Below are 27,172 nucleotides of genomic sequence, written 5' to 3' on the forward strand. Positions count from 1 at the left end.
ACACATGATCAAGTTAGCTACACATTAGCAGACTATATATGAATAGTTTTAGGAGTTTTAGCCGAAAATAGGAAAGATTTCTTATAGGACATGTGTCCAGTGACTCCCTATTTGACTGGAATATTTATATGACATTGTCCATTGCAGTGTGCAAAAATAATGTCGCATCTCCATAGTCGAGCTATCAAAACTCCGGAAAATTTATTGGTCAAAATGTCCAGTGACCCCCTTAGTTTTTAAAAAAAATTTGGGATATTTTAAAATTTTATTCATTGGACAATGTCCAGTGTCCTGGGTATATTTGTCATTTTGGCTTCGGATATTTTAGTTTTCAAGTCTTGGCTCAAAGTTCATCACAAACGCGACTCATTTTAAGTCGACTACGGATTTATAGGGGCTATTACAAACATTAAATAAAAGGTCGTGGGTAGTCCATTTCACATGGGAGCACTTCAATTCTGTTGTATCAAACTCATAAACAGCTCATTAAACAATTGGTGACTTTGACATTTAAATCTATTTCTTCTCAAATAACGCCTGTAAATTCCTTACATAACAACACCAACGCATTTAAGAGAGGTAAGCTGAGGTAGAATAAAATTTCCTTTTTAAAAGCGGGCATACAGAATCAACAGAACCTAGTATCTTTTTGAAGGGGCATAGGTTTAACGACGTGAACACCTTTGACAAGCTAAAGAGTTCCGAGCGTCTTTCTCTCTCTCTTTCTTTCTTTCTTAGTTCATAATTAAGGGTTTCAAGAATGCGGGCCTTAGAAGGAACGAAGAAGAGAGAGAGGAAGAAACGGAAGAAGGACTAAATGGATTTGGCTTCTAATGCTTCTAATGAAACTTTATGCCTTTAATCTTTCGCTTCGTTAAGCTTGATTCTTTTGTTTATTAGCCCATGCAATCGGGAAACGTGAGATCCTCTTCAAAGAGAGACTGGGAAAGATGGAGATACTGGGAGTGTCAGGGAAGATGGAGATATATACTCTTCAGCGTGCAAGGATCCCGAAGAAAGGAATAAGGGAAGGGAACAGAGAGAGGGAGAGAGATAAAAATCCATCTCAAAAAAGTCTCAATGCGATCACCCTTTTCAGGCGGCTTCCGTTTCACCTTTTCTTTTAACGATTTTATCAAGGAAGTTTGGTAAATGGGAATTGCCTATTTAGAGCATATCCCGAATTGCCAATAAATGGCTTGTAATATTGAAAACTAGTACAGGGTTACTACGGATTTTTGAGACCCAAATTCCCTGACTTTTACAAGTTTTCCCAGACCTTTTTCTGAGATTTTCCCTGACCTTTTTAGGCCGAAAGCGTAAATGTTTACAGCACGTTTAAACTCTCTTCATTAAGTTTTCCAATGTGTTTGTTGCACCAAAATGATAAAGAAACATTTTTATCTATAAATAACAGTCTGAGAGATTTTTTAGAGAGCATTTACTTTACAAAAACCATTCTAGACATTTTTAAGGATTGCTCTAGAGTTTTCTGTGTTAAGAGAGGATGAGGAGAAACTTTCATTACTCTTTCAATAAAGACAATCCCAGAAATTTTACCCACTAAAATCAAATTCCCCGAATTTTCCCTGGCTTTCCTGAAGGTTTTTAAATTCTCTGACTTTTCGGCCCATTTTCAAATTCCCTGACTTTTCCAGGTTTTCCCTGACCCGTGGCAACCCTGTACTATCCCTTCAAAATAGGAATTAGCTGTTCTGGAAAAAACTTTTTATTACAAACATAGTGCAACTCTGATTTCGCAAAAGAGAACGCATTAATTCGAGCATGTAATGTAACGTACGTCCCAGATGTTTAAAAATTAATTAAATCTAAGATCAAAATTTATCGTTTCTTTTAATGAAGCCGTCCTTTTTTTCCTGAAACTTTCATCTCTTCCAAATAGGACTGAAGCATAAAAGGGTTAAAATAACCACGTGAAATGACGGTATGGTGAAAGCCGAGGCGTATGAAGAACTAATGTTAAATCTCTTTGGAAAGAAAGTAGTTTTTATCAAGTGGGATTGGTCGTAAGTATAGCTTGAAACGAAACCTAACTAAAGAACTTGAAGGAGTAGGAGCAATTTATGAGAAATTGTTCCAAGTATGTTACTTGGTACGAGAAGGCCAGAGGTCTAACCCTTTCCAACCGTTAAAGCGCTGGCTTTTTCGGGCTATAAAGTGCACGGAACGAGGACGGGTTTATATAGCTTTTAAGGGGACCCGACATTCGCGACAAAGAAGGAAAGTAAACGACTATGAGAGAACTTGAAGAAAAAAAAAGGAACTTTTGCTCATTAGGAAAACTTAGAAACGGTCACCGGCGAGGGGTTAGACATTTGAGTCGCGTATATTTTTTCAATTATAAGGGGTTCACTGGGGAAATGGTGTGAGTTATAATGAATTCTTAGAAATATGTCCGTTTCGTTCTTATGCGCTCTCGGTAAAAATGTCTTAAGAATCTCAGTTTAAAAAACCTCCGAACTTCAAGAAAAGCCCGAGAAATTCTCATAAACCCTTGCGAGACCTGAGAAATTATCGTTAAATAATTGTAAAACCTGAGAAATTATCGTTAAATAATTGTAAAACCTGAGAAATTATCGTTAAATAATTGTAAAACCTGAGAAATTATCGTTAAATAATTGTAAAACCTGAAAATGTCTCGTTAAATGCTTGTGAAACCTGAGAAATTATCGTTGAACGATTGTAAAACCTGAGAAATTATCGTTGAACCATCGTAAAACCTGAGAAATCCTCGATAAACTATGGTAAAACCTGAGAAATTCTCGATAAACCATTGTAATCCTGAGAAATTCTCGATAAACCATTGTAAAACCCGAGTAATTCTCGATAAACCATTGTAAAACCCGAGTAATTCTCGATAAACCATTGTAAAACCCGAGTAATTCTCGATAAACCATTGTAAACCCCGAGTAATTCTCGATAAACCATTGTAAATCCCGGGTAATTCTCGATAAACCATTGTAAATCCCGGGTAATTCTAGATAAACCATTGTAAATCCCGGGTAATTCTCGATAAACCATTGTAAAACCCGAGTAATTCTCGATAAACCATTGTAAAACCCCGAGTAATTCTCGAAAAACCATTGTAAAACCCCGAGTAATTCTCGAAAAACCATTGTAAAACCTGGGTAATTCTCGAAAAACCTTTGTTAACCCCGGAGTAATTCTCGATAAACCATTGTTAACCCCGAGTAATACTCGATAAACCATTGTTAACCCCGAGTAATTCTCGATAAACCATTGTTAACCCCGAGTAATTCTCGATAAACCATTGTTAACCCCGAGTAATTCTCGAAAAACCATTGTAAACCCCGAGTAATTCTCGAAAAACCATTGTAAACCCCGAGTAATTTTCGATAAACCATTGTAAAACCTGAGCAATTCTCGATAAACCATTGTAAACCTTTGAAAATTACCTCACAAAATCTCGTTATACTCTTTGAAAATGACAAGTTCTTTTTAAATATTTTAATCATGTAAAGAACCCCTCGTGAGAAGGCCTACGCGCCGAAAATTCTGAACCGTAAAAAACGAAAGAGAAAAAATAGAGATTGTTGAAAGGAAAAATAAAATAGTAAGAAACTTACAGCGCCCCAGTCTTCTAGTCTCGACTTAACTTATTCTTATTCCATTTGAAATTTCAAGGAAAAGATACTATCCTTTTTAGGCCTAAACTACGTTGACATGACGATTCATTGTCAACCTTACAGCTCCGTCCTTTATCGTTGGTTTGACCATTTAAAAAGTAAGGTCTCCTATGAGGTAATGGATAGTACTGAGGTTGCTACGTTTGGTAAGCTGTGCATGAATTCTTCATAGCAGAAGTAGGATAAGGGACTAGAAGTATCGCGGTAACCAAATTCTTCACTTGACGAAAGTGAATATTATTGATAACACACCAACGGTTGGCCCTCTGGTTTCTGAACTTTCCCTCCAAAACGTGAGTCGCTCGCGGCGGTAGACGGCCGAACTAGATTAAAGCGCCCGCATCCGTGTTCCGCGGCTTTAGGTTGAGGGGAAAGGGGTAGGAAATGTTTTTGGGACTCGACCAATTTTTTCTCTCTAGTGTAGGCGCGATGGAAGCGGCATAAAATCTTCAAATTTGTTCACTAGTGCCAGGATCTATTAACAATCCTCTTTACTTCTAGTCCCTTATCCTACTTCTGGCTATAGCTAGCCTACTTCTTCAATTGTTATTTGTCTTAAATGGTTCCCCTTCAATGGATAAAGAGCTTGTTATTTTTAACCGACTAAATCCCAGGTCGTAAGGTATTCGCGATCAATTATATCTTATATATTTACGAAAGTTCCTTTGATTGTTTGTTTCTAAAGATTTTTGTCAACAATTGTCCAAACTGCACGATTGACATCAGTAACCCTAGAGGAAGGTTTTAGAAGTAATATGGTTCATTTGTTCAAGTTTGGACGACAACGTTAATGTTTAAATTGACGAAGCAGACGTTGCGAAATATTCAATATTTAAAACAATTACTTTGCATTTTGATCTGCGAGCAAAATTGAAAATAAATTGAATTTTGATATAGTCTATGAGACTTTTAACCTTTAGAATATTAATTCCTCAACAATTTTTTTCAAAAGAGAATGTCTTACGGATTTTCAACCGACAAGACGTGAAACGTTAGACCTATTTCAGTTGGGAGTCTGAGAACCGAGTCACGACCCTCTAGGGTATATTCTAGATCTTTTTGAAATGTCGTAGTTCAACTATAACTCAATAGATAACAAGCAAGTTTTCAACCAAAGAAAGACGAAAAAGAACAGGTTATTAGGGAACGATAAGAAACCCCGGGACCTAGCTGATAGTTCAAGTATTTTTATGCGAGCAATTTTTCTCATATGAAAGGAATATGAATCACTAATGAGGTTCGTCGCTGAGCAATTTTAATATGAACGTATCGTAAAGAAATCCTACTTTCGCTTTAAAACGGTACAACGAACCTGAATAAACTATTTCGATTAAATTTTAGAATGTACTTTCCAAATAAAGTCAACAAAACTCTTAAAGGGTTCTTAAAGGGTTTGTACCATAAAATATCAGACATTACATTTTGGTTAGAAATTTTTTTTTGAAATTAATAACAAGAAAGTTTTTCATTTACAGGGTGTTTCTGATAAGTCTGGCATAAATTAAGAGACGTGTTCCTTTGGCAATTTTGAGTCGAAAATGTTCAATGACATTTTGTCGTCCGGGCCACAGGTTTTGAGTTAGGATTTGAGTGTTTTAGGGAAGACCCCTTAATTAAATTAGAAAACATTGTCTTTCAGTTTCTTAATTAAATTTAAGGGGTCATCCGTAAAATACTCTGGCCAATCTTAACTTGAAAACATTTACCCGGACAGGAAAAATGTCAAAGAAGTTACACTTTGGACTCAAAATCCAGTGCTGACGCCATCATACAATCAAACGTCCTATTTTCTTTTCCGTTTTCAAAATAGTTTCCATACTCAAAAAACGATTTTAACACTTAGAAGTATTTTAAAATGGTAATCGAGATTGAATAGTAGTATCCCTTTAATCTAAAAGGCTTCCAGGTTTGCTTTCATCTCCCTAGAGGTTGGTACCATAATATTTGAGATACAACATAAAAGGTAGCAAAATACAGCAGATGCCGAAAACTTCTCATATTATTAAGGTTCACTGACTCAACTTTCCTTAGAATTCAATGTAATTATGCGCGACTTCCTTTCCCGGAACAGAGATGAAGGGGGTTAGGAAAGAAAAGGCCTTATTTTGCAAAGGGACCCAGTTAAACGGGATGTACGTATTTTACTCTATGAAAACGTAAATTTATAGGGATTCGCAATATGTTACGTATTTCCGGGGCCTATAGCAAGCTTCTTCCAGCAAATTCAGCTCTACTACACGCGTGAAATTGGTAGTTTTATCAGTAGACTGCGAATTTGAATCGGCAAATCCGTTGACTTTATTCCCCGAATCGCCTCAAAGCTTATATTTATGCGACATCAGTAGTATATACACCCAATTCGGGCCGAAAATGAAAAAAACTTTTTAGGGGGGGGGGGGTTCTTAATTTTTTGATCGAAGTGGTGGTATATACTACTGACATTGCCCATGAAATAGAAATACAACTAAACCAAAATGGAGTTATTGACAACAGTGAACACGTGTAAGAAGGAGAGTCAAATATAGAAGGGGCAAGAAAACTATAATGGCACAAGCTGATATCTCTCTCACGCGCACCTACATCGGCGCACAATCGAGAAGCCAGACGTCATGTGATCCATAAAAAGGAATTCAAAAAAGAGTAAATACGAAAAGACGGTTAGAGGCTCACACCAGGGATCAGTGTGGTTAATTATAGCCTGGGCCGTAATACTGGCTGTAAACAAACTTTATTTTTTCCTCTCTGGTGAAACCGAGCCACAACTCGGTACCGATTTTCAAAGAGGGGCTGAAAGAAAATTATGTCTCTCCGAACCTCCATCTCACACTTGCTCACTGTTGACATGTTCCTACAAAACGCGTTCTATATCCTTTTAAGAGATCAAATAAGATATTTTAACATTCAGCGGGGAAATTAAATCCATTTACCTAAAGTCATTGTGCTCGGGTAGAAAAAACAGACCTTTTAAAAGGTCAGGGGTCAAATACAGTCTGGTGTTTCAACATCTTGTTTTCTCAAGACGGAAAATCACGGTATGTGGAAAACATAGACGTTAGATATGTCTTCAAACAATACGGACTTGGTACAGGTCTGGTGACTTTGGCACCCCATCTAACGTTTTTAAGATGTTCGGTTTTAATGGAGACGATACTCCGGAACCCTATTACTACTTTTGCTCCTCATTTTAGATTTATTAAGTACATGATGTCGATTCACTGAATCGTTGGCACATATATCAAGTAATTAAAACGGTTGTCTTAACTTTAAAGAGGAAATAAGGTTCCACCGAACCTAAGAAGGAAGCGCAGCGCATACATTAACGAATACGAGGGGACATAAAAACTAAGTCGTTTCAGCAAAGGAAATTCAGCAGGATTATTAATCGAGTCTAACAGGAAAAAAAGACGGCAGTGTCATTACTCGTAATCATTGGCGAGTAATTTGGCGTAAAAGGAATTTATGAAGAATAATAGCCTTCAGGGGGGTGCAGGGTGGAACATGGTGGTCGCGCTAAATCATGGTTATAAGAATTGCAAAGGTTGGTGAATTGGTCTCTAAATACGTAATATGTATTGAGAGCTAATCTAGCTCCGAATATACCTTTAAATATTTAAGCGAGTTTCATTTGCGAAAAAGTAAAAACGGAGTCGTAAATTTTAATACAGTGACCGTTTTCTTTATGAATTGCAACTTAAAGGGCTCCACCAGAGGCTTGCGGGGTCTCTATCCTTACACGTGCAAACGGTAGACTGCCTTTTACCTCTTCCAAAGCTACCGCGCCCGCAAGCCGCCGGTGGAGCCCTTTAATCTGAGGACAGAAACTTCAGATCGGAATAGTTTTTCCAGTTGGCGAAGAGTCTCAATAGTTGCCTCACACCATTGATGGATGATCGACAGTCTACAGACCTCCACTTTCACTGTTTTCATCGACTAGTATTGTCATTCACGGTCAACACACCGAAAATGTTGAGCGTGAAATGGCCCGCTAGACAAGTGGCAAAACATGCGCATGTAAGAATGATCAGGCTGAACAAATTTATATCTATCAGCAAGATTACTAAGGCGTTATGCAAGTTACGCAAACCATCGCAATTCTTAGAACCATGTCGTAAGAGTAGGTGTAAGAGGAGGATATCGTCTTAACTCTTAAGTAATCAATATTAAGCCCTGGGAATGTAATGCGAGAGAAAAAGAGTGGTGTAGGCGGCTTACCATTAACGTTGATTGGAACGGAGAAATTAACGACGGCGGCGTCGTTGGTGGCAACGCAAGTGTAAGTCCCGCTATTGTCCCTCCTCAATGACTTGAAAACCAGAGTTGAGATGAAATCATCTATTGATTCGATCGAAACCCCCATCTCGGTGCTCAAGGCCCCGCCGAACTGCTGACTGTCTTTGAACCACCGTATTCTAATTGGTGGATCGCCTCCGTAGACGGAACACGTCAAACTCGTTCTCATCCCTTCTTGAAGCTTCGGCCCGGCCACGATCGGAGTGATGGCTGGAGGCACTGAGAAACCCAAAAGAAGAAGAGGAAGAAAATTTATTGGATTTATGCCTTAGTCCTTTCCTTTCTTAAGGAAGATGAAAAAGGAAATGGATGTGCGGATGGGCTTTCCTCGTGCTAGAGCGTTTCAATGAGATGAAGTTCGTACGCCACGCAAGAAAGGAGCTAGAAGGAAAAATTACCCCCGGGGGTTCAGTCGGAATTTCAAATAGCTTTTCCACGTCAAAAAACTCGTCTAAAAAAAAGGGAATTGCGGGGAAATACACTGTGGTAGGCTTTAAGGTACGTTCACAAGAATGTGTGTCTGAATATCTAGCCAATTGGTGCGAGATATCAATAGACTTGTTACAAACTTTCAGATTCAAATTTCTTCGGTGAAAAATATTTTTCTCATGCGCTTTAACATATTTTAGGTCAGTTTTTAAATTCAAAATATTTTATCGGATGTTTAAAGTTAGTTTTAAATTTCAAAACTTTTATCGGACTGTTGGGTTAAAATTTCATATTTTGAAACTTTTGATTTTTGGGTTTAATTTTCACATTCTCAAACATTTTTCTGACGTTTCGGGGCAATTTAAAAATTACAAAGTTTCCTACTTTCATTTTAAATTCCCAAAGTTCCCAAACCTTTCTTAATTTCATTTTAAATTCCCAAAGTTCCCAAACCTTCCTTAGTTTCATTTTAAATTCCCAAAGTTCCCAAACTTTCCTTAGTTTCATTTTAAATTCCAAAAGTTCCCAAACCTTCCTTAGTTTCATTTTAAATTCCCAAAGTTCCCAAACCTTCCTTAGTTTCATTTTAAATTCCCAAAGCTAACAAACCTTTCTTAGTTTCATTTTAAATTTCCTAAGTTAACTAACCCTTTAAGTTCATTTTAATTTCCCAAATTTTCCCTAATTTTTTAGGTTCCCTTTAGACTCCCAAAGGCAAAAAAGATTTAATTTTTCTTCTAATTCCCTAAACTAGTCTCCTGATATTTCAGTTTCTTACCCAATTTTCAATGATCTCCAGGCTGATTTCAAATTCCCAAACTTCCACCTATCATAATATTACGTTCACCTAAATTCCCAAAATTTCCCTTAACGGATGGTTTCATCTCTTCCCTGGGCTATAAACCCTGACCAACAAGTCCTAATCCCAACTAGCATCATATTTACCCATTTCTCAGGCAGGTGTGTGAAGGTACCCTTAAAGATGGAGAGAATCTTCGGAATAATCAACTTTTTCTTCTACAATCTTCAGATAAGCTTCTTTCATGCGCGATGAATCGATTTTCTCTCATCTTATTTACTCACGGTGTTAAAACTTTCTTATTAACGTGGGTTACGCAAAAAAAAACCACAAGGGTGATAAGGGTGAAAGGTTGTCTAAGATTATACACTGACAAGACCCATATACTTTTAAAATGGAACCATAGATAGTTTGTACCTCTTAATGCCTTTTCAGACGATGCAAAGTTTTGTGAACAGAAGTTGGACATGTTGAACCACCAAATTAAAAATTTATCACTGACAAATTTTTGCTGGCTCAACTTTTGACCCCTCTTGTTGAGTAAAAAGTTGTACCGTCTTAAAAGACCTTAAGTTAAGACTTGAATGGGCTGAAAAGTTATTTTGGAAAATGGATTTTAACACTCTTGTGGAAAAACAGACGATGCCCACGGGATATTATGATCCTATTTCTACAATTTCGACTGTTTGTGGGAATGTGCAGTTGTAACCTTAGCTAGGGTGACCACCGTTACCACAGATATTTTATATCAAAAGACTTCTTTGCATATTTACTCCGGCTGTCTACAGCCACGTTCCCAAAACAATAGACCCTTTTCAAGAGGGGTAAAATAGAGTCTGGTGTTTGGCTACTTTGTTTTCTAAAGACAGAACATTAATGGGTATGTTAACAATATTGTAGCTCCCTTGAAAAGGATCTATTTCCCACTTTTAATTGTTAAACTTTGTTGCGTTTCATAATTCCATGACTTTTCAAGGTTTTCCCTGCATAATTTATTTTCGCTTTTATTTAATACCACGCTTAAAAATTACTAGCACGATGCGTTGAATTCGTACTACTATAGAAAAATTACCGAGCCAAGCTGAAATAGCTCAGGACTTTGGAAACAACAGGGATTTATGTAATTTTACATGGATCCCTGGTAACAATATTCAAGTTCAAGGGGAGCCATTTTTCAATATTCCTCACCTACCAGTTTTCCAGGTACTGTATCAACCCTGGACAAGTTACTTTCCTGTCAAAATGTCACGATTACGAATCAACTCAATCTTTCTAACTTCAATTTGCGAACCCGAAAAATAAGAAGAACGTTACCAAGAATCCCAATCCCGAGTTGATGACACTGAGAAGGAAAGGGGCGGGGGGGGGGGGGAAGAATGGCGAGAAGGGTCAAAACTTTTAAATTTGTTTACTTTACCTAAAACTTTGAGGTACATTTCCCGGTGCGCTTTTTCTCCATTAGGGGATTCAGCAGCGCACGTATACCGTCCTACGTCCTCGATTTGATCAACATCCTGAATCACCAGCGTACCGTTAGGAAACGTTTTATGTCGACGACCTAAGGGAAGCTGTTTACCACCTAAAAGAAAAAACAACAAAAAAAGAACATCAAGATATAAACAAAACATCTCTTCTAAAAGACCCGACTACAGGGACACCCAATAAAATGAACAGGCTGTGTTAGCTATTTGAAACCATTAAAGTCTGCTTGTTTTATCTAAAGCTTCACATTTAACTGGACAAATAAGTTATAGTTTTATTTCGATTACAATATGGTTTAGATAGTTTGACATAAAATAATTGAATAAATCTAGACAGAAAGTTAAGCATAAAAGTCAAGTTTTTAGGGTTGAAACACAGAACCTTCGTCTGAAACATTGCCATAGTGATTTTGAGTTTCTTTTAAGTTTTCGGAGTCATCTATATCTATATAAATCAAAGTACTGACTGACTGATAATCAACGCCCAGCCCTAGAAGGCTGAAAATTTGCAGGAACGTTACTCATAAGTAGTAGGGGCGTGCTAAGAAAGATTTTATCAATCCGCCGCCATCTTAATAAATGGCGCCCAGAAATGTAAAATATCTTCTCTATGCAACAAAGTCCGCGCGTTTCAACCGATTCACAAATATTTAGTACACTAGTTTCCTTTAACCTATACTATAGACGAGCTGAATGGTCTTTCGGGTTCGATTTGTTGCCATCTTTTTATATGGCGGTCAGAAATTTAAAAACCCTTCTTTATGGAATAATGTCCGCATGAAAAGTAATAAAAAAATGTCAAGACGGGCTGACTCATCAGATGGCGCCTTCCAAAATGGGAGAATTCTCGTAAAAGGCGTATAGATCTCTCTTAAAACATAGGAAATACATATAGGCCAATCTAAATCTATTTTATATTACATTCGAAAAAGGAACCCATGCATGCAGTTTCAATCCTTAATTTAATGATCGATTTTATTGCAGTTGCGCATTTTCTGATTTAATTTTGATATTACTAAAAAAGTTTAAGGCTTCCCGAGAACGTAGCCTACCTGTTGCACATTGAGCGTGAGACTAACTTTTATCCTTTAAAAACGACACTACAAGAAAAAAGTGCTCCTTTTTGGGAGGATTCTGGTGCAGAATTGATCCCAGAATGTATATAAGTTTTGAGGACACGGGTATGTATAGCGGGCAAGAAATACCATTTGAGATTCAAATGGGCGATTTCGTATATATATAAGCCTTGGTCCCAAGAGTGTCTTACAAGTAAAATGGTCTGAGTATAAGTTGTAATGGCGTTACATATAGTCTATTTGGGAGCTTTCTTTATTCGGTGCCCAACTTCACATTTTTTCGGGGGTCTTTTTTGGTTTCTTCTTTTCATACGTACGCAAAAGATCTCGGCAAGGAATTTGTGTCACTATTATCTCTCGAGTACATTTTTACCATTTTCTCCAAAGAAGAGGGCGTTCCGAGCTTTTTCGCCGCGAAATTCGAGGAATGAAATCAATGCTGGAATAGAAACTCCCGCCTTTGTTCAGGGTTGAAACAAGATTTTCAGATTGATACTCCTAGGTAACTTTTCCATGTTTTCTCTATTTCCTGGTTTTTCCCCCCGAGCATTTCCCCGGTTTTTTCCTCGACCATTTCCCCCGTTTTTCCCCCCGAGCATTTCCCCGGTTTTTTCCCCCGACCATTTCCCCCGTTTTTCCCCCCGAGCATTTCCCCGGTTTTTCCCCCGACCATTTCCCCGGTTTTTTTCCTCGACCATTTCCCCGGTTTTTTCCTCGACCATTTCCCCGGTTTTTTCCTCGACCATTTCCCCGGTTTTTTCCTCGACCATTTCCCCGGTTTTTTCCTCGACCATTTCCCCGGTTTTTTCCTCGACCATTTCCCCGGTTTTTTCCTCGACCATTTCCCCGGTTTTTTCCTCGACCATTTCCCCGGTTTTTTCCTCGACCATTTCCCCGGTTTTTTCCTCGACCATTTCCCCGGTTTTTTCCTCGACCATTTCCCCGGTTTTTTCCTCGACCATTTCCCCGGTTTTTTCCTCGACCATTTCCCCGGTTTTTTCCTCGACCATTTCCCCGGTTTTTTCCTCGACCATTTCCCCGGTTTTTTCCTCGACCATTTCCCCGGTTTTTTCCTCGACTTATTCCCCGGTTTTTTCCTCGACTTATTCCCCGGTTTTTTCCTCGACTTATTCCCCGGTTTTTTCCTCGACTTATTCCCCGGTTTTTTCCTCGACTTATTCCCCGGTTTTTTCCTCGACTATATCCCCGGTTTTTTCCTCGACTATATCCCCGATTTTTTTTTCTCGACTATTTCCTGGTTTTTTTCCCGACTATTTCCTCTAGTAATCCTATTGTATGTGCATTGCTGTTTGAAAATACCAAAATGCTTATCGTGCATGGGCCTCCTCTCGGTGGAAATGTTTTTTACGTTAGCAAGTCACATGCAAAAGTTCTTGTTGCTATACCCAGGTGGCAAGTAAAGCTTATCCGTGTAACCTAAAATCGGGGTTGGGTAAATTGGACGTCCATGCATAGGAAGAGATGCTATAGAGTCCAAAATCAAACTTTCCTTCACCAAGATGTTAACACCTATCGATCGAACCTCCTATTCCAGTATTTTTTTCTATGTGGCAAGGAAAGAGAACCCATGACAGGAATGCAATATAATACATTTCTCCCTCGGACCAGAATACCTGTATTGAATTCCGCGAACTCCCAATTTCTACCAATTTTATTTTTTCTTTTTTTCCATTGAGGTACTGCGGTGTAATTAAGAACTAGGGGATTCCTTGGTTTAAAATTGAGTAAACAGATCGGGTTTTCTTCTGTAAATCTTAAACTGAAAAAACCACGAGATAAACAGGATGTTCCAAAAAAGGAAGAGTGTTATGACCGAAGTACTGTGGGTTCTATTGTCGATTTTGAGCGGAAAATGTTCTTTGACATATTTCAGTCCGCCATTGTAAAAGATAGAGGCATATTGAAACGCAAAAGTCGTAAAGCCAGTCTATAGGATATAGGAAACCAGTGCACTAAATTTTAAAGAAATTTGTTGAAATGTACGTGCGTTATTTCATAAGAAAAAGTGTTTTTATATTGATGGCCGCCATTTTTTAAGATGGCGGCGGATTGGAGAAATCTCTTTTGGGGCTTGGCCTACTAGTACGTGCGTTATTTCATATGAAAAAGTGTTTTTAGATTGATGGCCACCATTTTTCAAGATGGCGGCGGATTGGAGAAATCACTTTTGGGGCTTGGCCTACTACTTAATTTCAGCCTTCTTGGGTTGGGCATTGATTATTGTTTATTGGTTATTGATTTTAAATATTGACGTATTGTGGAATGTGGGGCTGTTTATGAGAAAGTAATTAAAGGTCAAAGGCTAGGTTAAGATCTATACAAATTAAGTGACGAACTTAGATATATTTCACAACAATGTAACTGGCTAAATGCTGGGAAGGGGGCGTAAATAACGGTCTCTATTGTTATTTTATAGTGTATATCAAGGTCACTTTAAACATTAAGTTAATATTTTAAGGTGTATTCCTCTAAGCTCACTTTGCTCGGGCGCTAAAACTTATATTTCATACTGATTATTTTTCGAATTACAGATAAAATTCGAACACGTATTATAGGCCCTCTATTTCCCTTCCTATGTAATTCATTTTAAATTAATAACCATTATTTATACAAGGAACGAATTGGTGCGAATAAATATATAACCCCATCGAGTTCATATTTTTTTCTAAGCGTCCTTTGATTGAACCACCGACAAAATATTAAAACTACTCTTCAAAGGTTAAAAAAATAAAAAAAAAAATAAAAATTCAAATATCACTCTATTCTTAAAACCTAAACCTAATTTAAAATTGGAAAAGATAATATTTGGATAAAAATTTCACGTCTATGTTTATCTTTCACATTATATATTAAAGCCCTCCCTCTTTATTCACTCCTGGGAAAAGCGTCAACGTCTCTTTGAATTAAGCTGATGGTGTGGTTTACTATGAATATATATTTTCGCATAAATTTATTATTATCCACTATAGTGAGAGAGAGAGCTAACGTGGGCAAAATTCAATACTAAAGAATCTTCTTTCGATTAGAATTCAAAAAAGAGAGAAAAAAAATATATAGCCTATTTTAGGTGTAGCCTACTTTGACCTACATTTTGAGAAATATATCAAATTAATCTTTCGTATTTTTGAAGGAAATTACATCTATTGACGTCGTCCTGTTGCTATATAGTTGCGCAGAGCGTTGCATATGGGACGTTCGATTATTACTCAAAAACATATATGATTTATGTTTAATTCCATAAATTAACTTAAATTCAATTTAAATCTACAGATGTCAAAGTACTGAGTGATAATCAACGCCCAGTCCAACCGCTTTACCTGGAAGTCTGAAGTTTTGCAGTGACGTTACTCTAAAGTAGTAGGCAGGTACTAAGAAAGATTTTTCCAATCCGCCGCCATCTTGAAAAATGGCGGCCAGATATGCCTAAAAACGCCTGTGCATTTCAACCAATTATATTGGTTTAGATTTGCGTCATCTTTTAAAATGGAGTTGATTTCTTGCAATGGAGCAAAACAACAGTTGCGAGCTACATATTTTTACACTAGAAGACGACCCCTTTATGACGTCATCTCCAAGTCAATAGCGGGTTGTGGGCGCATTTAACGTTGTGTTTTCGATATATATTTTAGATTTTGTAAATAAATCTTTACATTTTCAGATATTTAAAATCACCAAAACCTTACATATGGTACTCAAAATTAAACGCTACAAGCCTACAATAGTGAGCTAACAGTTCTGACCCTGAAACGTCACACCCTTCTATCTCTTACTGGAGTTTCATCCCCCTAACGGTTGGAAATAGTATTCTACGCGCAAAAATGCCAACCAGAGAGGGGCTGCGTGACGTCAGACTATCTCTTCCCCCTAGTCAGTTGTTAGCTCCCTTTAACACTAAAATCTTTCAATCCTTCTGAGAGCCATTTTTTAATGATTAGTTAAACCCTTAACCAGTTACCAGAACTCTGCTCTATTAACTCGCTATTAAAGGCATATTATAAACAAATGACCTAACCTAAAACTCGAGGGGATAGCCACTTACGAAATATGGTGTACAAGCCTTAAGAAATATATTTCAATATTTCGAGAAATATCTTAATATTGAGAAATATCGGAAATATAGGGAAATATCTGAAATAATGAGAAATATCGGAAATATTGGGAAATAATGAGAAATATCGGAAATATTGGGAAATAATGAGAAATATCGGAAATATTAGGAAATAATGAGAAATATTAAGAAATAATGAGAAATATCGGAAATATTAGGAAATAATGAGAAATATCGGAAATATTGGAAATACGAAGGAATAATGGAAATTTAAGGGAAATATCGTGAAAATATTGGAAATTTTAGGAGAAATATCGGGAAATAAAGAAATACAAAAATAATAGAAATACTGAGAAATATTAGAAATACAAAGGAATAATCGAAATATTGGAAATTTAAGGGAAATATAGTGAAAATATTGGAAATTTAAGGGAAATATAGTGAAAATATTGGAAATTTAAGGGAAATATAGTGAAAATATTGGAAATTTAAGGGAAATATAGTGAAAATATTGGAAATTTAAGGGAAATATAGTGAAAATATTGGAAATTTTAGGAGAAATATCGGGAAATAAAGAAATACAAAAATAATAGAAATACTGAGAAATATTAGAAATACGAAGGAATAATCGAAATATTGGAAATTTAAGGGAAATATAGTGAAAATATTGGAAATTTAAGGGAAATATAGTGAAAATATTGGAAATTTAAGGGAAATATAGTGAAAATATTGGAAATTTAAGGGAAATATAGTGAAAATATTGGAAATTTTAGGAGAAATATCGGGAAATAAAGAAATACAAAAATAATAGAAATAAATCGGAAATATTTGGAAATAAGAAATCTGGTGTACATTTTTTAGGGAAGTGAGTAGCCCCTCGCTAAAACTTCAGAGGGCCCGACAAGAAATTGAAAGAAAGACTGACCTTTTTCCCACGTGATCTTCTGAATGGGGAAGGACGTAACGGGGCACGTGATGGTGATGCTCTGTTTGGCGATGGCAGTTCGGTTGGATAAATCACGAATAAAAGGAGGTCCGGCAACTTTCATTTGTCCACCGTGGACCACTATCCCGTAATCGTTTTCGACGCGACACTCGTAATGTCCTCCGTCCGCTAGACTAACGGAGGTGAAGTTAACAAAACTGACAACGGAACCGTCCCGACTGACGTAATCCCCGAGGCGCACGTTATGCGAGTCCCTAACGGGATGACCGTAACTAAACCAAGTGATTTGTGGCAAGGGATTACCCGTGGCCGCGCACTTTAACGACACTTGTTGACCCGGTCGGATGGCCGCGTCTTCGAAAGAGTGAAGGAGCAGAGGCGGTTCTGCTGCGTGAAGAGAAGCCAGAGCGAAACACAGCCAATTAGACCACGATAAATCAAAGAAAAAATATAATGATTCCATAAGTAGACTAATGGCCTAAACAAGAAGCGATATCTAGTTTACTAGGGAGAAGGTATAAATTCATTCATCCACATTTCTAGCTTTATCTCCAGTCCAAACGTATAGTAGGGTTCGGAGTTAATCCCAGCCTCTAAATTACAACCAGCATCATCTCATTGTTTCTAGAAAACTCACGTCAGCGCGACGCGAATGACGAAAATTACAGTCATATTTTCCGATTGAGGAGAGTGTAGCGAAATAGCCCGGCCTCCTTTTACGTCCCCCCTTGTATTTTGAAAGGGGGACTGTTATTACGGCGCGCGAATACTTAAGCATCTTATACCTTCTCCCTAGTAAAATTAGATATCACTTCTTGGCTATATCATTAAACTATTTCGTAGTTTAGGAAATCAAATCTTTTAAACAATTCCTCTACTAGTTATAAGGCCTATCTGCGTAAGTAAATCCACCAGGAACCATATTAGAATGATTATACTAATCAAAATGGATTTAGATTTCTAAGATAAATTTGTAGTTGAATCTTGGACCAATCACAAAGCGTCGTTACTTTCATCTAATGAAATGTACTTCATGCGATTGGTCGGACGTTTAAATTTCAATTTAATGTTTATCTCTGAATTTTTAAAACTACTAACAACGTCTCGAAAATGATTGATTGTCCTTCAAAAATTTAAAGGAAAGGTTACCTTACAGGAATGGCGTTTTTCTAAATATAAAAGGAAAAATTAAAAAAATAAAATGATCTCCTATTACATAAAAATTAATTAGCATTTAATTAGTCTTAAAAACGAGTACTACTGTGCCATCCGCCATTGGTTTAATGGCGTCTGCTAGAGAGGAAAGGGGAAGAGGTTCTGGCTAGTAGACGCCATTAAATTAATGGCAGCACATTAGTCCTCGTTTTTAAGCCTAATTAAATGCTAATTATTTTGTAATAAGAGATCACTTATGTTTTTTAAATTTATCCTTTCATATTTAGTAAAAGGCCGTTCTAACGGTTCTATTAAGGTATAATGTGTATAAACTGGATCTTTTCCTTTAATTTGGATTTATCGCTATGACGTAAGTGTCAGAGCTCCATATCAGGGATAGATTTAATTTTAGAAGTAGGAATGGAGAACAGAGTAATGTGGGCGCGCGTCAAAGTCCCGGACCCCCTTCGCCGGGACGGGGAGGGGTATGAAAGAAGAGGCGGGTCATAGCGACAGAGGTAAAACGGAATTACGTATTTTTCACCGTCCCCGTCAGCAACGTCATCAAACGTAGTTTAAGTGAGCCAATAAGATAATTTGAACTTTTCGTTACGTGTTAGAGGGAGGGGCTCTATACTGGGCTATGAGTCGGACTGAAGTAAATACTAACAGTTCTCCATTCCTAAGTACTTCTATAATTAAATCTATCCCTGTCTATATCTTAAGATTAAATCGCCCTGTCTAACATAATTGAAAGAATGAGACAACTTACATAAAACCAATATTTGAGAAGAGGCCTGTAGGGAACCTTCTTCGTTTCCGACAAAACACTGGTACATCCCCTTGTCCTTCTGCTCCACCGAATTAATGTTGAGCAATGTCCTAGAGTGGAACGAGACTCTTCGGTCCGCCACAAGTACCTCCATATTTTTCCTCCATTCCACTAAATCCAAGGGCTGTCCACTAACGGTGCAATTCAACGTGACCTGAACGCCCTTGTTTACCTCCTGATGTCGTGGATGAATCGTCACGGATAAGGGCACTGTGTGACCAAACAAACAATGATCAAGGAAAGGATTAGTTAAGTCAAACAATATGTTAATCAGAATGGGGAGCCCATTCTCTTACATGTAAATTAATTCGAAATTAGTCTAGTGTACTAATATTACAATTATAATATCTAATTAGACAAGAGGCTGGGCAAAGATAACACGCATTAATATACGTTTTAGCTGCCCTCCAGGGCCTCGAAAACATTAGAGGTAAAGAGCTGGTACAGTGAGCAGACGACGGAATCGTCTACGCGAAAGGTCAAGGGCCAATTAGGACTAATAGAAATAAAGCTTCTTCCTCTTTAAATAGTTTATGCGTTATAGTTCATGGCATTAAACGTTAATGTCAATTTTAAGTCTCTTTTAATTGAAACATGAAACGTATTCCACTTTTTCTACCTTGGGAACAACCTTTTCAATAATATATTAGCCAAAATGCCTTTTTAGTTTGCATAAGTTAAGAATTGGCCAAAATCGATTTTGAATTTAAATTTGGGCTTTAAGCAATCGAAATAAATTGTAACGAAGTTTCTTATAAATAATTACACACTTACGCAGCTTTAGAGGGCAAACATTCTAAACTTAAGTTAATACCATCGCGATTTCTAACGTGATTGTTATCAAAGCATTCTGATGCAGACTAAAAGTACGAGAAGTTACCAAATCTCAGTGATAACGCCAGACTCGCGCAGTTCAATTTAGTTAGAAAATTTTCCAGACTCGTTTAACCCAAAGACTGAATTTATTTCCAGCCAATTTTAAATAGCAAAATAAAATTTAAGCTACTGTTCCCGGCTTTTGAGGCATTTGCAGCGTTACAATGTTTTAGGTTTTTGTTGACCATATTTATATTTTGTTTTTCTTTGTTGGCTTAGAGGCAACGCCCTGTTTTACTATCTGTGTTCACTATTCCTAATTATCTTTCGTTGTAACTTGTAATAGCATTCTTCTGTTAATAAACTTCTGTTGATTCTCTGAAGTCTAAACATTGACTCAGTTACAGTCGTTACTCCCTAAACAAACCATCACGCTTTGGATGGTTTGCAGTTGATTCTCAAACTGTTCCGCAGAGAGAACTCGAGAATGAGTTTTGGAGAAGGTTTTGCCGCCGGCGTGAGATACGAAACTAATTATCAGTGACGCGTGAACTAAACACACGCTCCGATCTCTGTCATCAAAATTAACTCTTCAATGCAACGATGTTCGTTTGTTTTGAAGGTAAACTTAACTCGAATGTAATATATCCTTGTTCACTGGGTTTCGGTTTGATTAAATTACAGCTTTACTAATTATTTATCCTAAATATGCAAATATATATTTTTTTAATCGGTTTAAAGGGATAGTGGAATATAAATGGATCATTAAATTTCGGATTGAGATGTTTTATAATTTTAGTAGAATTTATAAATGGCGCCATTGATATTTACCACATGTTTTGAGAAATGCTTATTTTCAATTCGATACAACCAGAAGTAAATATAGGGAAGTACGTATCAAAGGGCGTTTTGCGAGGCGTAGAGTTATAGAGTTTTTTTGCGATGTCCAAGAATCGCGATTTTGGCGGAAAGTCGTGGATGAATACACATCCCCGAAACTATTTTCTCTTCGTCTGTCCAGGTTTGAACGATTTTAGTTACCTTTAGGACAGTTAGGTGGCGCGTGCAAGACACTTTCTCTCGAAAACTTTCCTCTCTCTGATTGGATGAATTTAAATTTTGCACCACAAACAGTGTTTTTTTATGGGAAAGGAACGCCTTGCACTAACTTAAGCTGGAGATAAGTACTTCCCTCTATTTACTTCTGACAAAATTAACTTATTAGCCTCTAAATTTTCATATTTTCATGAATATTCAAAGTTATAAAAACTTCATAGTAGTCCAAATTAAACGTTACAATAATAAACGAGGGTAAACTTTTTTGGAATAAGTATGACGTCAAATCTGTTAGGTTTCTAAGTCAATAGAAATTAAGGTTTTAAGAGAAATAGGCCTATGATTTCGAAACATTCTTACCAGATACGGTGAGTCTAATTTCGACTTTTTCTTCGCCAACGTCGTTTGTAACGATGCATACGTAAGTTCCACCGTCTTCAACCGAAACGTGATGCAAAACCAAGACACCGTCTTGTTGTTTGTGACGGTGTCCCAAATGTAAGTATTCCAACTGGTTACCGGAAGATCTGAACCATTGGTGTCGCGGTACAGGATAGCCCTGAGCAACGCACGGAAGGACGGCATTGTCGCCTTGTTTGGCGGAGACTTGGTGCAGGACGTGAGTTACTCGTGGTGGAACGCTTGTATGGGGCTCTAAAAGAAATAAATGATCAAATTTAATAAGTATGTCCAGAGGTGTATAATACTTCCCTTCGAGTGAAGTGTACCACAAATCGTCGTAAATGTAACGTGATTATTTACAACATCATTTTACATTGGAGTATACAAGGTTACTAAACCGAATCACATACGCGATAAATAGTTCCCCCATAATTACTCTATTAGCGCTTAAATATTTGCCAAGGTGCACGCGCTTGTGGATTTTTTCCAACGTCAAGACAATCAAGGTTTGTGGGTTGATTGCTGAGGATTTAGTACCAAACCCTAAATTCACCCTTGCACAGTGCGATGCCCAACTGAAGTTTGATGAGAAGGAGAGCAAACAAAAAGAGTGAGCCTGGGAAGAATCATGTTTCATAACTGAAGTATTAAGAAATTAAGATACAAAGAGTCATTCTTCTTCTATTATCCCCTTCTCATATTTCACACTGAACTACTGTATCCATCTACAATATTAAAGGAGATACAAATAATTAAGTTTTCTCACTGGACTCTAAGCGTTAGACCTCTGTGAAGATGACAACAGAGGGCTATACTACCCTATTGGATGAACACGTCAGGTGGTACAGTACAAATCGTCCAATAGAAAGTTGTAGCCACTCAATCGTCATCTTCGTCGTAAGGCCTAATGCATAGGGTAACAGTAACAAAACTTAATTGCTCGTATCTTATTTAATATTGTAGATAATCATTATTTTATACGCTCTTTCACATAAAAATGAAAATATTCTAGCCTAGAAATTTCCTTAAAAGATAAGTCAAAACAAATTGCTATCAAAATACTTCAGAAAAACCACTTTCCACTTTTTCTGGTCCTATAACAACTTTGAATGTTCTCAGCAGATCCTTTAAAATAAAATTCTTGATCTTTTTATAATCTTAAACTAAAAGTAAACGAAATAAAATCCACGTGCATAAAAGGCAAATTAATTTTACATCATGGCATAACTGACATTTCATTTAAGTGTATGTACGTGTTTACCCAAAAATATGAATAATTAGTGATGGGTCAAAGATTAACCCTTGTATGGTTCTTGGGACTCGTCATTCAAGCCCAATCCACGTCACAAAAAGGAGAAAATCGGTATGTCGTCCCATACACTTTCGAGCCTTGGTTCTTTTTTTTCCCCTCTATCTCTGGGGAAAAAGAGCGTTGAGGAGAGAGAGGACAGGCCCTTATTTGAATAAATTTTCCGGATAAAGAATTCTTCTCTTTGCAAAAGCAAGTTAGTATATCCAGCTCCCATATAAGACTGGTCATGCGATACGCTCATCTCTTTTCGTTATACTTTTCTTTTTTTTTTAGTTTTTGGCTGTTCAGATTCCATTCTCTACGCGCACTTATTCTTCTCTGGATACAAAAGGATAGTTCCACCTTTTATCGTCGTTTCCTTACTCTATTTTTTGTTCTTACCAAGATTGCTACGATTTAGAAGTTGGAGGTTATGTGGATCTTAACATTGCAGCCATAAGTACAATCCAATAAGAAAATATAAATAAATAAATATAAATCTGTTGCCGTTTTATATTAGTTGCAATATATCTAGCTGCCACCATGGAGTAATATTTAATGCAATTCAAGTAAAACATTAATTATCACTCTAGCAGGGCTGGATAACACATAATAAAAACTGCCTTTGCGGACAAAAACTAGCAAAAGGAAAAGATAAGTAAACAAAATGGAATGATTGAAGTAACAGATATTAAATATTTTCAGTATCGACACATGATTATAAAATATCAATAAGCTAGTTTTTACGCAAATAAAAATTGGAAAAATTTCGGCAACGCAGCAGCACTTGCCAAGTCCCACCGAATCGCGAGGTATTCTGGGAAAAGTTCACTGACATTCATGGTTTATCAACATTTCTCCTCCACGGACAGAGTATACTTCCCTTGGACGTTGGTATAATCAAGAAGTGATATCTAGTTTATTATGGAGAAGGTATAAATTCGCCACATTTCCAGCTTTATCTCCATTCCAAACGTAGAGTATGTCTGGAGTTAATCCCCGCCGCCTCAAAATTACAACCAGCATCTCATTGGTTCTTGAAAACTCACGTCAGCGCGTAGCGTATGACGAAAATTACGTATTTTCCAACTGAGGAGAGGCGAAATAGCCCGGCCTCCTTTTACGTCCCCCCTTGTATTTTGAAAGGGGGACTAGGACTATGGCGCGCGAATACTTAGGCATCTTATACCTTCTCCCTAGTAAACTAGATATCACTTCTTGGTATAATCAAGTACGACGAACCCAACCTTCCCATAGGAATTCTAAAACTCTTGACGGTTCGAGAGCTTTTGGAATTGTGTGGCGCATGGTTCCATCCTACTTATTTCCGCCCGGCTCCATTATTTTATAAATTTTAATGCCGGTTTCTTCGTAAAATATTTATAAGCTCTCACCTATATTCCGCCGCTCAAAGGAAGGCTTTTGGAACTGAAGAGAGAACGAACGCGAAAATTTGATTTATATTTTAAAACCGCGCGGCTCGAGCTAAATCTTCCCACGCGAACCAACCCAAACCAAGCGGAACGAAATTGTTTGGAAAACGAAATATTAATAGATGGCAATCTCGGCCTGTGTAATGGATGCCTCAAAATCCATCGTGTCAAACGCGGTATTTAGCTGCTACAGGGCTGTAAATAATATTTTTCTTTTTAATAATTTTGAAGATGAAAAATAAGTACGTTAACGGTAATCATAGACTTTTGATCTCTCCTAGTGACGATTACGTCAAGGAGAGGTAATAGACTGGACGTGTCTGTCTGTGTGTCTTGACGTGCCGTGTCAGTGTGTCTTGACGTGCCGTGTCAGTGTGTCTTGACGTGACCGTGTCAGTGTGTCTTGACGTGACGTAACCGTGTCAGTGTGTCTTGACGTGACGTGACGTGACCGTGTCAGTGTCAGTGTGTCTTTGACCGCGTTCATGCACAGTTTGAAAGTCGGAGCAAAGGCGCTCCCTTTCCTGGACCGAGATCAGGGTTAAAAGAAATTTTAAAAATCTATATCGGACTACGCCAGCTCTCCCACTTAAGTTCTCTCCCAACTTTTACTGACCACTATTCCTTCATTAGACTAGTCAGCCATCCATTCCACATAGACGCCAATATGTACCAGGAATTCATAGATTTCTTCTATTTGTAATCTTTAACAGGGCATTTTCTGAGCCTTTCTGCTTGCATTAAAGGGACGGAGGTATGGAAATCGTCACCCCTGACGTCATGCATAAATTATTTGAACGTAGATAGATATCATGTGCCATAGACGTAGCTCGCGATCCGCGCCGTGGCCCCTGCGACCTAATCGCGCTGAAGCCAAACGTCAACATCAACAGAGTTAAGCAAAACATTAGAATCCGTTTGCAAATTCTGAGGGTTGGCAAAAATGTCATAGTTTACTGAAACTATAAAAACATTTGTTTTCAATATTCAATTACGAGATACCTGAACGTTCATGTCATGACTTGTTTAATAGTTTCTAAAACGGCAAAAACCTCGTAAGTTCTCGGTGAAAACCGTCGTAGCAGACAGCAAAAAAATAGTTCATGAACTCGATGATTGGCCCATGCATTCGAATAACCAATGAAACGTTAGGAAGGAGGAGCGTTCATCAAAGTTTTAAATCAATCAGAGTTACATTCGGTCAGATATTAGTATGGAGTCCTAGGCCACTTGAAGATATTTATGTAAGTTCCTGGCTGTACTTAGTGGCGTCTAACAACCAACATCTTCTGGTCATTATCTTACCCCCCACAAATTTACCAGGTAAATTACCATTTATAAAAATTACGGCAATCTCACATACTCATAGTTGAAAACGCTCGGCTCGAAGTAGGGTTATCACGTAAAATTTTAGCATACATATAACCGGCTCCAGCTCGGTTTTTAAATTGTATCAATCCAAAGCAGGTGTCCGTTGGCCGTCGCTAAACTAACCTCAAAGAACAGGAATGAGAAAAAACGAAACATTTTTCATAAAAGCCCTATTTCAAGCACGATAACGCTTAGATGGTAAAACAAGCCAAGCATCGAAACCTTCCAAAATTACGTGAAATAAGAAGTGAAAGATGAAGGTGCTTCAATTTTAGATCCCATTTCAAAAAAAGAAGGCCCATTTCTAGGCGAAGAATACTATTTGTATACCAACAACATACCGTTACGCGGAAAGAGAAAAGATAATGCAAAGATGTTTTTTCAAAGCATAATATTCTCGTTCTGCATGTTGAATTCGTAATTTTCTAGGCCTAGACTGAAATCTTCAAAATGGATGTTAAGGGCTAGGAAGAAAAAAACAAAGATGGTTGCCGTATAGACTGAAATCTTAGGATATGTTCTAAATAAAAAACCGGGGATTGTTTGTCGCCTAGAAAAAAAAGAAGCATCTTCGCTTTTTGAGAAGAAAAAGAGGAGAAGTAACAAGATAGTCAAGTACCGAAAAATGTTACACTTCGGTAATGTGTCTTCCTTACAAGACCATTGATACAATTTAAAAGTGGTTTTTAACGTTGTGTAATTTGCATCTTGGAATATAAAATGATCAAGCGTTAATTAATTACGTCACACAATTTAAGGGAAGCTAGGGGGTTCATTGTTTTGTGACAGTATGCGACTTAGAAGGCGGAGGTTATACTGCCTTTTTAGAACTGTGGTTTATTTAACTCCAACTTTGTGAACTGAAGTTTTTTACACTAACTCTTTGTAAACTATGGATTTTTTAACTTCCCTTTTGGGAAAATGGTTTTTTTTAACTGGTTTTTTTAGGAATTTTGGTTTGTTTAAATGTTTAGTGCCCCTTTGGGATTTTCATCTGCTTCTTTGGGAACTATGTTTTATTTAACTGTCCCTTTGGGAACTGTGTATTATTTAACTGTCTTTTTTGAGAGCAATGGTTTACTTAACTGTCCCTCTGGGAACAGTGTTTATCTCTGATCTTTCGGGAACTGCATTTTTTTAAGTGTCCATCTGGGAGCTGAGTTTTCTTTAGTTGCCCTTTTTGAAATTACGTTTTCTTTAGTTGCTTATTTGGGAACTGCGTTTCCTTTAGTTGCCATTTTTTGGGAACTGCGTTTCCTTTAGTTGCCATTTTTTGGGAACTGCGTTTTATTTAATTGTCGCTTTGGGAACTGCGTTTTATTTAATTGTCGCTTTGGGAACTGCGTTTTATTTAATTGTTCCTTTGGGAACTGCGTTTTATTTAATCGTCCCTTTGGGAACTGCGTTTTATTTAATCGTCCCTTTGGGAACTGCGTTTTATTTAATCGTCCCTTTGGGAACTGCGTTTTATTCAATCGTCCCTTTGGGAACTGCGTTTTATTCAATCGTCCCTTTGGGAACTGCGTTTTATTCAATCGTCCCTTTGGGAACTGCGTTTTATTCAATCGTCCCTTTGGGAACTGCGTTTTATTCAATCGTCCCTTTGGGAACTGCGTTTTATTCAATCGTCCCTTTGGGAACTGCGTTTTATTCAATCGTCCCTTTGGGAACTGCGTTTTATTCAATCGTCCCTTTGGGAACTGCGTTTTATTCAATCGTCCCTTTGGGAACTGCGTTTTATTCAATCGTCCCTTTGGGAACTGCGTTTTATTCAATCGTCCCTTTGGGAACTGCGTTTTATTCAATCGTCCCTTTGGGAACTGCGTTTTATTCAATCGTCCCTTTGGGAACTGCGTTTTATTTAATTGTTCCGTTGGGAACTGCGTTTTATTTAATCGCTCCGTTGAGAACTGCGTTTTATTTAATTGTCCCGTTGATGGGAACTGCGTTTTATATAACTGCCACTTTGCGAGCTATGGTTTACTTAACTGTCCCTTTGGGAGCAGTGTTTATCTCTGCTATTTTGGGAACTGCGCTTGCTTTTTGTAACTCTCAAAT

At 37.5% G+C, this 27,172-nt stretch overlaps 1 protein-coding gene across 8 annotated transcripts in view; it reads right to left on the reverse strand.

Moving 5' to 3' along the window:
• Positions 1–27,172, reverse strand: part of LOC149718426 (cell adhesion molecule Dscam1-like) — a 218,662-nt gene that overhangs the window by 88,245 nt on the left and 103,245 nt on the right. For all 8 annotated transcript variants that reach the window (XR_016370326.1, XR_016370332.1, XR_016370337.1 and 5 more), the window contains exons 5-9: positions 20,978–21,271; positions 18,686–18,955; positions 16,738–17,145; positions 10,604–10,765; positions 7,881–8,177 (exon numbers count right to left, since the gene is read on the reverse strand). Coding sequence is in view for 4 of the 8 variants with exons in the window: in XM_089844990.1 (XP_089701116.1) it covers positions 7,881–8,177; positions 10,604–10,765; positions 16,738–17,145; positions 18,686–18,955; positions 20,978–21,271 (1,431 nt within the window). In the remaining 4 variants the exon portion in view is untranslated. The remainder of the gene's footprint in view (positions 1–7,880; positions 8,178–10,603; positions 10,766–16,737; positions 17,146–18,685; positions 18,956–20,977; positions 21,272–27,172) is intronic.

This window comes from Phalangium opilio, unplaced genomic scaffold, assembly GCF_054372755.1.
Source record: "Phalangium opilio isolate 3A_F unplaced genomic scaffold, DU_Popi_V2 ptg000002l_1, whole genome shotgun sequence".
In the NCBI taxonomy this organism is placed as follows: Eukaryota; Metazoa; Arthropoda; class Arachnida; order Opiliones; family Phalangiidae; genus Phalangium; species Phalangium opilio.